Source organism: Amborella trichopoda, chromosome 9 (genome assembly GCF_054954075.1).
Source record: "Amborella trichopoda isolate Santa Cruz 75 chromosome 9, AtrichopodaSantaCruz75HAP2 v2.0, whole genome shotgun sequence".
Classification (NCBI taxonomy): Eukaryota; Viridiplantae; Streptophyta; class Magnoliopsida; order Amborellales; family Amborellaceae; genus Amborella; species Amborella trichopoda.
Window position 1 is genome coordinate 21398884 of NC_142344.1, and position 9601 is coordinate 21408484.

Sequence of the window (9601 nt, forward strand, 5' to 3'; positions counted from 1 at the left end):
AAACTCTATCATGGGTTACAAAAAAAACAAAAAACAAAAAATTCGATCATGGATTACAAAAAAAAAACAAACATTTCGATTATGGATTACAAAAAATTCGATCATGGATTACAAAAAATTCTATCATGGGTTACAAAAAAAAAAAAAAACAAAAAATTCGATCATGGATTAATAAAAAAAAAAAAAAAAACAATTCGATCATGGATTACAAAAAATCGATCAAGTATTACAAAAAATTCGATCATGGATTACAAAAAAAAAAAAAAATTATGTTCTTCACAGAACCATCTTACATAAGCCATTTTAACTAAAAAATCCACCTTTAAGTGAATAAATTACATCCAATTGAGTACATTTTCTGATAAACAACAATATAAGGAATCAAAACCCTAAATTTTGAACCCATTATTTCTTATATATCATGAAAAAAAAATCAAAAGGCGGAAAAAAAAAAAAAAAAACAACGAAAATTTGATTCCATAGACATCTCTGTGTTCATCTCAAATTTCATGCTGTAATTGACCAAATTACATAAAATTGAATATGTTAAATCAAAATAGTTACAATAAAGATTAAAAACCCTACAAATTGAATTCATTATCTTCAAAATATGCAGTGAAATTAATCATATGACGGAAAAAAAAAAAAACCCAAACTTCTTACTTGATTTTGTGAACCGGAGCCTTCAATCTCTAAAAAACTTTGTTTTTCTCAACGATAATCACAAATTAATAACAAAAGGTTTTGATGAACACCTTTAAGATCAAAATGCCTACAAAATTTGAAAGATTCATACCCTATTTGACATGAAACACGAGGAAAAACAGCAACCCTAAAAATGCAAGTTTCGTGGTCCAAAAACACCAAATTTCTCAACCATTTAACCCGTGTAAAAGCTGAATAAAATTGTTTAAAACCTGTAAATTAGATCACATGCCAAAAAAAACAAAAAAAATGATCAAGAAATGACAAATTTCAAAAATCCCGTAAAAAACACTGTGCAGCCCATATTCTTCACGAGACTCGCCGATTCCGTACAGTGAATTGACGAGTCACTGTGCAGAATCGTCCAGTTCTCTCTAAAACCGGACGATTACCGATTTTTTTAAGGGTTTGATCCCTCCATGACGAATCTCGAGTCGAACCGGACGAATCCGATTCAACTCGACGTTTTTTTAAACACTGGTTTTGGTTTTAGTATTATACAAGCGAGTGAAGAAAATAAGAATTCGCCCACAATGCTTCACGAGTTCTACTTTAAAACTGCCCACCTATAAGATTGAAGTCTATGCGGTTACAATGAAAATGCCATCCAAAGTTTAGTTCGGAAAAGCCACATATTTTTGGCTCAAATTACAAACAGTTGACACTAGTTTCACATTCTTCAAATAACAGTTTGGGCTCAAATTACAAATATTTGACACTAATTTCACATTTTTCAAATAACAGACGCAAGGTTACAATCAGTCTTCCCTCAAATGACGAGTGTGTGCCTCTCTGTCTCTCTCTCTCTCCAAAGCATCTGTAGCCAATTCTACATAAAGCACTTGCCTGTAGTTACTTGCATCAGCCACTTCGTTACCAGCACATATCCCACGCTTGATTTGCTTAACAACAGAAAAATATATACATCAGGTATCGAGGGAGAGAGAGAAACCACATGGACATCATATTACCACCAGAGTCATGCAAATGAGAACAAATAAAATCCCGCTTCGAAGATGAAACAAAAAAAAAAAACCTTAAGATAAGCCACTATGAAATTTTTTTTTTCATCAGTACAATATCAACACTATTTCCCCCCCTATAAAAAATGCAGATGATATGAAGCACCTCAAATACACAAAAGGTACTTACTCACCTAATCCAACAGAATGTAAAAATATCATGAGTACAGGCTCAATTCATCAAGAATCAAGTTCATTTCTAGATCGCATACATGAATATAGATGAAGGGATCTAGCTTTTTTGCCTAAAATGGGCTTTTTAAGAACTGGTCTAGCACAAATGTTTCCATAAGAAATAGATTTAAAAGCAAAAAAGACTTCCATGGCTATAATTAATCGCTCAGATTTAACATAAGAGCGCAGTTTTTATAAGATATCAACATCAAACAATCAAAGCAAGTCTCACTGCTAGATCTTGCTAAAAGATGTACTTTTGGTGCCAGAAACCCATAAAATGGCCTAAAACTCTATTTTCCTTCCTAATTATTTCCAAAATTAGTGTAGATCTTAGCAGATCTATGAATACTAAAAATTTTGAAAACAACGGTCCAGAAAATATGTCACAAGATGTAGTATTTTTTGACCTTAAATCTTTTTTTTCGCTGATGTCCATATATCTTGAGGTTGACATGATCAATTGTTGGGCAGTTCAATGTGGGAACAACTTTTTCCTGTGGATGTTTGAAGTACACCTTAATCGTACAATATAGAGTTGATTGGTTATATGGAACTTTTTCCTCACCAAAAATGCAACCGAAATAAAAGAAATGCCTTCAATATTGATAAATGTCATGCCATTTGTGGACAAGATGTATAATAAATTACGAAAGAGATTCTACAAACGGTCAAGCTGATGCAACAGTGGGCTGTTTTCAAAACACAGCCACATAAAACTCATTAGCTAGAGGGGTTTTTAAGCTGAATTTCCACATCATCTTTCTTTGATTAAACAAATAATAATTAAACAAAATGAATGCAAAGAAGTGTTGGGATCCTTAACAACTTGAGATTGTACAAGTCCATTGGGCCATGGAATCTTTTCTTTATATATATGTAAAAATGTTACTTGCACAAACACAAATATTAAGGTAAATAAATGGGTTCTCTCTCCTCATATAATGGGTGGCAAATATGCAATGGGGCAAATATAAAAAGAAGCTTCCCCCCTTTTACAAAATATGGCTCCAAATGGGAAGATAAATATCAGGTTCTCCCCATCTCAATAGAAAGGTAATAGTACAACGAGAAAAAAATATTGAGCAAGTAGTTTATTAAAAGTAAATGGGTGAGTTTTTATGAATTAGATAAAAAGTGAAATTAGATTAAATGATAAGAGCTAATTTTTTTTATTATCAACAATGGAAGGTTAAAGAGTTTCTTATTTTAAAAAAAATAACAAGATCAACTTTTAGAAGAGGCATAACAGCTGCATGTGACAATGTTTTAGAATAATCTCTTATTTTAGTTGTAAAAGCTGCATACTAGTTATAGAATAGATGATGCAAAAATCATATAATGAGCATAGGCACAATACATGTTACATGATGTGTATCACAAAGAGAGAGAGAGAGAGCTGACAAAACCAAATCCAAAATACAATACAAAGAAATTAATAAAACCAAGCCCCAAAATAAAAAGATGATGAAACTCACCTGCTTCCCAAATAAATGTTAAGGGGTTGTGCTTCTTATTTCCTTCATATTTCTTAGACATCTCTTTCCCATTCTTTTTCTTCCTCTCCATCTCCTAGCCTCGCCTTCTGCTCACACTTCTCTATGATGTATTCTGGCTCTTCATCACTCAAGCATCTTGCAATGCTCAAATGGGAAGTACAATAGAAGCAGGGCAGGAGGATGAGCTTTCATGTCTCTCAAAAGCCTCATTGGGAAGTTGTCACATGCAACTTTGAAATATGATCACACAACCAGGAGCATCTTTTGCACAAGCTAACATAGAAACACGCAATGGCCTCTCCTTGAGCATAAACATCGGAAGATGGCGCTTCCACTGAATTGAGTAACGTATATCATTCCATTTCAACAGCTCACAACAACCGACCTTTCTCTGTAAGCCATGGGCCAGAGAGCCTATAGAGCAGATCCAAACAGGATAGGTTTTACATACAATTTCCAATCAGACGAATATCCAATGGTTTCCAATCAAGTCAAATGAATTTGTCAGCCTGCACAGATGCATGAACAAAGACTGTCAGTAATAGGCAGTTTTTCAAGCCCAAAGTGTGCAATATGACAAAAATTTTCTTCTGAGTAATAATACTAAAATATAAGTATTCAGTCCCAGCAATACAATATTTTTCGCAACCCATGGCATGCATATACCTGAACTCCTGCAAAATAACATACATTTCAGGCACCTCATTTCATTTCAATGGAAAGAGAAAAAGGAGCAATATGGACAAGGAAATGTCCAATATTCATCTAAAAAACAGAAAAGAAGACTACCAGTTCAACCCATAAAGTGGCTTTTCTTGAATTTGAAAGAACCTGCACTCTTATTAACAAGAGGCCACCAACAATACATATAAGATAGCATAGGAAACCACCAGTTGTAGTAGCATAAACAGAAATTCAAAAAATGCAAACAAGAGATTGATGTAACAAACAATGAGTAGCAGCTCAATTGATACATACATGACTTCCATGAAGTAATTTAAGAAAGAGCAAATAGCAGTTTGAACAATGCATACAAGATAAGGTAAACAAGAGGTAGTCAAGCTAATAAAATATAAACTATATGTCCGAGAATTGGTTAAAGTTACATGACCAGAGCCCTAAATAAGTGAAACATAAAAAACAACATAGTTGTTGCTAGAAATTATTCAGGAGTCAGAGCGACCCATTCAAAAGTTCCTCTCTAGACCCCAAGGTCATCTTATGAAGTTCTTTTCCCTAGATCCCTCACCCAAGAGTGAGTAAAATCAAAACGAAAAAAAGTACAGAAAAAGAAAGCATAAGGGTCCTTTAATATGTACAGTACTAGCTCATATCCATGCCATCTCCCATTTGACTACAGATTGGAGACATGGCAGTGAAAGACCTCTCAAAGGGTGAAGGATGCAGACGAGCATCCCTCCTACGCTTAAAGGCACACCCATCAGTATTCTCCCCCCCTTCGAGCCTCCTCCTCACACCTCTTACTGCCTGCTCTTCAGCTGGTGTAAGAGGGAAAATTTGCCCACTAACTCTGCAAAAAGAGCTATGGTTGTCATATACAATCCTCTGATTACAATTCTTATCGCAAATGTGGGTGAGCCCAGTCAGTTTGCATCGATAAATGTTCGCGCACATATGTTCATTTTGACACCTTCTATCACACTTGTGACTCGGAATAGCTTCCTCCTGGTTCAAAATACTGGATAAGTAAATAACATTTGATGACTCGGCAGCATTCATCAATTTACCATAAACCTCCATGGTCGACATTTTGCGTGAGCTTCAGCTTTCAGATACTAGTTAGGTATGGAAGTCTCTACTCTGCAGGTCAAGAAGCGGTAAAGACGTCAATCAAAACGTGTTTATTTAACTGTACACACAGGAGAAAGAATGTGTATGCCAACCCATTACATTCTTTACTAAAATGACAAAGAAAGATGCCTGTAAGTCGTAATACTGCTTTGTTAGTCAAATCCTCCAAAAACATGGTACTCTAATACAAAGACAGGCTAATGAAACACAAACTGAAAGTAAAGAGGAATCCAAGAGGATGCAATATGGAATGGATCTCAATATGATAACCACACTCAACTATCAAACACCTTCTAAAACTCTTGAAGGAACCTATAAGGTTTACAAAGACCAAACAGCATGATTAAAACCACAATCCCAGACAATTTCACCAGAAAAAGAATGTGTGTATGACTTGCCTTATAAAGTCGCAGCTTTCCATCTTCACAACTCAACATCAAGAACAAGTGCTTTTTTTGAATTATATTGATGAGAACATGCCATAGAGGAGAACTTTTCTAGAAGAATAAATTTATATGGAACGTCAAAACACATTCTCCATTAGTCCTCCATCGAAATAGAAAAGCCACAGATCAAACTACGGATGCTCTTTGAAGAAACAAGATAGAAAACGGCGATGTAAAACACATTTTGTCCTCTTAATTCTAGGAGCACTCAGTATCCCACTCAGGTCCGTCAACTTGGTTTGTTGAATAGCTACAACACTTTCTAACTTCTCTCCCATTGATTCATTCTGAACGAATGGAGCTTCTTGAGAAAATAAGCAAGCAAACAAAATGAAAGTATTTATCCTCTTCATTCCAAATACACTAGGCACATCAGTCACCTAGGAGTGTTGCGAAAATAATAAAAATCCTCCCTATCCCATGTTCAGTTTCTTTATGATCTTGCATTGGTGTTGTTGAAATAGGAGATGAGTGAGAGATGAAAACACTAACTATTTCAGAAAGGGTGCAGTTGGCATACAGATGCATCAGTAGCTGTAGATGTAAGGTGCACCTTCAAATTTTATCATGGTATATAATTTGATGTAAAATGTTCTTAGGATTATCTCAAAATCTATTTTTATATCTAATTATAAAATTTTAAATTTCAAAAATAGTTAAAATCAAGTAGATCTATAAACATATGAAAAACTTGAAAATAGACAGTGTAGATAATATGTTGTAAAATGCACAATTTCTGAGACTTAAAATCTTTTTATTTTTTATGGTCATACATCTTGATGATCAATCAAAGGGTTTTTCAACATTAAAACGACCTTTTCCAATGGATTTTTTAGGTGCATCTGTAGTTCTACATTATAAGGTTGCATCCTTATATAAACTTTTTCTTAAATAAACTGACTGCAGCAGTCGGAACCTCCCATTAAAGATAATCCCGTAAAAGCATCAAATCACTATAAGTCCTCATAAAACGAGTCAATTGACTCAATTCTCTATAAGCACAAAAGAAAAATTCAAATTGACGCATGAAATATCCAAACAGCGGGAAAAAGGAAAAAAAATTGGACACAATGCAAGCTCTAATCAATATCACAAAAGCAGGACGGAACCAATTGCGGAGATAAAGAAACAAACCAAGAATTACAAGTGCAAACAAATAATGCACGAGAAACCCCATTAAGATTCAATGTCACGAAAGAAAGAAAAACAAACTACAGATACCCAAAACTGAGCATCAGCAAGTTGACTACAGTACTGCACAAGAAAACCCTAAAATCAGACCCAATGCCTCCAATTTCACACAATAATATAAGAAACAATCTCCAGCCAAACAAAAACCTGACAAAAGCAAAATCCTACAATGACAAACATGAACCCTAAAACCACACTTTCATGCAGCTAAAAAAGCAGAAACTATAATAACAAAAAGAAACTCTAAAACTATACTTCCATGCAACTAAAGTTGAAATTACAGTAACTGAAATTAATGCCCTAGAACCAGAACCCATACGCATAAACCCAAACAACAGCATCATCTAGCTATAACCAAGCATGCATTCACCCATAGAACAAAAAAAAAAAACATAAAAACCAAGTAACTAAAACACCAAAATGAACAAATTTCAATGAACCTCAGCAAAAGGGACATAAATCATATTAGCAGTACAAGAATCAACAGCAAAACCTACACACCTCTGCAAAAACTCGAGCTCTCTCAGAACTGGAAGCCGAAACCCTAATTTTTCAGCAAAATAAAAAGACGAACTCCACCTCCACCTGCTCCTCCGAACTCTGACCTAACCTAACCCTAATCCTAATGCTTAGGACACTGACACCGACCGGATCAAGCAACTGAGTCGTCCACCGTTTCCGCCCTGAGACCCATATTTATAGCTCTCAGGGAGCGCGTAGATGAAATGGATGTGAAATGAGAGTGAAATAAAAGTGAAACTCACGTCGGACAGGGGTTACGAATAGATCGCGTGAGATTTGAGCGAAATTTCGGTGGGACCCGTAGAAAAGTTCCCATTTCACGATTAAATCGGCGATGTTTTGTGGGAGACGCGCCTAATCGCCGCGATGTGTTACACGTGGGTCGAGTGTAAGTCAATGGGAGACGTAACAGTTCGTTCAATTTTTGGAGTTGATGACGTGGCCGAATTTGTATTGGCAAGGTGATGCCACGTGTGCACAGCAGGGCTCAAGATTTTGTCTCCTCTCATAATTCGGAACCGGAGTGTTTGGCCACGCTTGTTTGAGATGTCTCCACTCATGTTTTGGGTGGCAGAATCAAATTGTCACATCTTTACCAAATGATTGATGGTGCCACGTCTAATGATAATAAAGGATTATCAGCACCGTCGAGTTAAATGAGTCGATGGTGATGGGTCGATAGAGGGACCATATCTTACTATTGTGACGCGAGGTAATATCATAAATCCTTATCACCGTCCAAAAAATGGCTGCAGTAGCTCATTTCACACGTGGTGGGCTCCATGCGTTCTCTATCAGCGTCCGTTAATAGATTGACGGTGATGGCACTTGTTACCGTGGATTTCAATATACTCCCAAATTCACTCGGATACTGTTCAGATACCAGAAAATATATTGTCTGTGAAATATATTACGGGTAATACATTACCTGCAAATCGATTGTCGGGTAGTATTTAGATGTAACTTGAGAAATACATTGCTACAGTTTGGCTATGTTTGGAAGGAATATGAAAAATGCATTACCATCTAAATATGAAAAATATGGCTATGTGTTAGCTAACAAGATTAGATTTTGGTTTCAATATGATAAGTCATTGGAATAATATGATTGGAATAACATGATTTTATTGTGATCGCTTTATTTTTATTTATTTTTTATAGAAGTCTTTCAAATGTCTCCATATATAATTTCAAATAAGCAATAAATTTATGATACCAAAATCAAAATCTTGATGGTACAAGTTAAAAAATGGGAAAAAGTTTGATTAGTAAGCTACAAGGTTTAGTAATTGCTGTAGAAAATTTTGAAGCATTGGAGAAGACTAAAGATGTATCTTATTTCAATTGAGTTTTTACTAATATCTTGTGATGATTATGTTGTGTATATGATTGTGTTGTGTAATTTCTCATTGATTACCAATTATTATTTTCATTACTTTTGTTTTTATACTACAATCGGCTACAACCCAAATTGGGAATAGAGGGATGTATGAATTTTTTTATTATGATTGCCGTAAAAAATTGTCCCTCATTAAGTTTTCAAATCAATTTAGATTTCCCTTTACTTTCACGTACCGATTATTAAAAAAATTTGTTTTTATAGGAGAGTCATATAAGGGCTACAACCGAAATTGGGGATAGGGGATATAGAATTTTTTTTATTATGATTGCAATAGAAAATTTTCATCCTACATCTGTTCAAATCAATTTAGATTCTCCTTTTCATATTCTCTATTTTCACTTTGTACTTACCTTAATAATTATACAATACCCGTATACTTAAGAGGAGGGGAATGTTTTTTTTAAGCGGGAATAAGGCAGAGATGCACGCGAAAGATTTGTAAAAGATTACCCGTCAACCTCATTATAGATTTTGCACCCCTCACCGACGTAATGGATTTAATGATTTTTGGGAAATATTGGGTAATGTCTTTCCATTTCCTTATTATTAAAGTGTACCCAAATAGTGTAAATGTCTAGTTTCGTTGTAATTTATTTTCATGTAATAGATTTTCATATACCCAAATAACTTTTTAATATTATAGCCAATATTATTATTTTGAGAATATTATAAATAAAAAAAAGATACAAACAAACAAACAGCCACGATTACACTTTCTATGCAACTTACCCTAACTTAACTTTTCATCTCACTTTTTTACCCAAACTACACTTTCTATGCAAATAAAAAACAACCAAGACTACACTTTCTATGCAATTTACCCTAACT

At 34.7% G+C, this 9601-nt stretch overlaps 1 protein-coding gene across 3 annotated transcripts; it reads right to left on the reverse strand.

Moving 5' to 3' along the window:
- Nucleotides 1-1253: 1253 nt before the first annotated feature.
- LOC18436433 (cyclic AMP-responsive element-binding protein) lies at nucleotides 1254-7520 on the reverse strand. 3 transcript variants are annotated; one of them, XR_016040706.1, is made up of 4 exons: nucleotides 7351-7520; nucleotides 5149-5221; nucleotides 3380-3909; nucleotides 1254-1607 (listed from the first exon to the last, which is right to left on the reverse strand). XR_016040706.1 is itself a non-coding variant. In XM_088846675.1 (2 exons), the coding sequence occupies exon 2, from the start codon at nucleotides 5168-5170 to the stop codon at nucleotides 4724-4726; it is 447 nt and encodes a 148-aa protein (XP_088702801.1). In that variant the 5' UTR covers nucleotides 5171-5221; nucleotides 7351-7520; the 3' UTR covers nucleotides 4455-4723. The 3 variants fall into 3 exon arrangements, 1 of the variants encoding a protein (XP_088702801.1); XR_016040707.1 differs by lacking the exon at nucleotides 5149-5221; XM_088846675.1 differs by lacking the exons at nucleotides 1254-1607; nucleotides 3380-3909 and having other exon boundaries at nucleotides 4455-5221.
- Between the last annotated feature and the right edge of the window lie 2081 nt (nucleotides 7521-9601).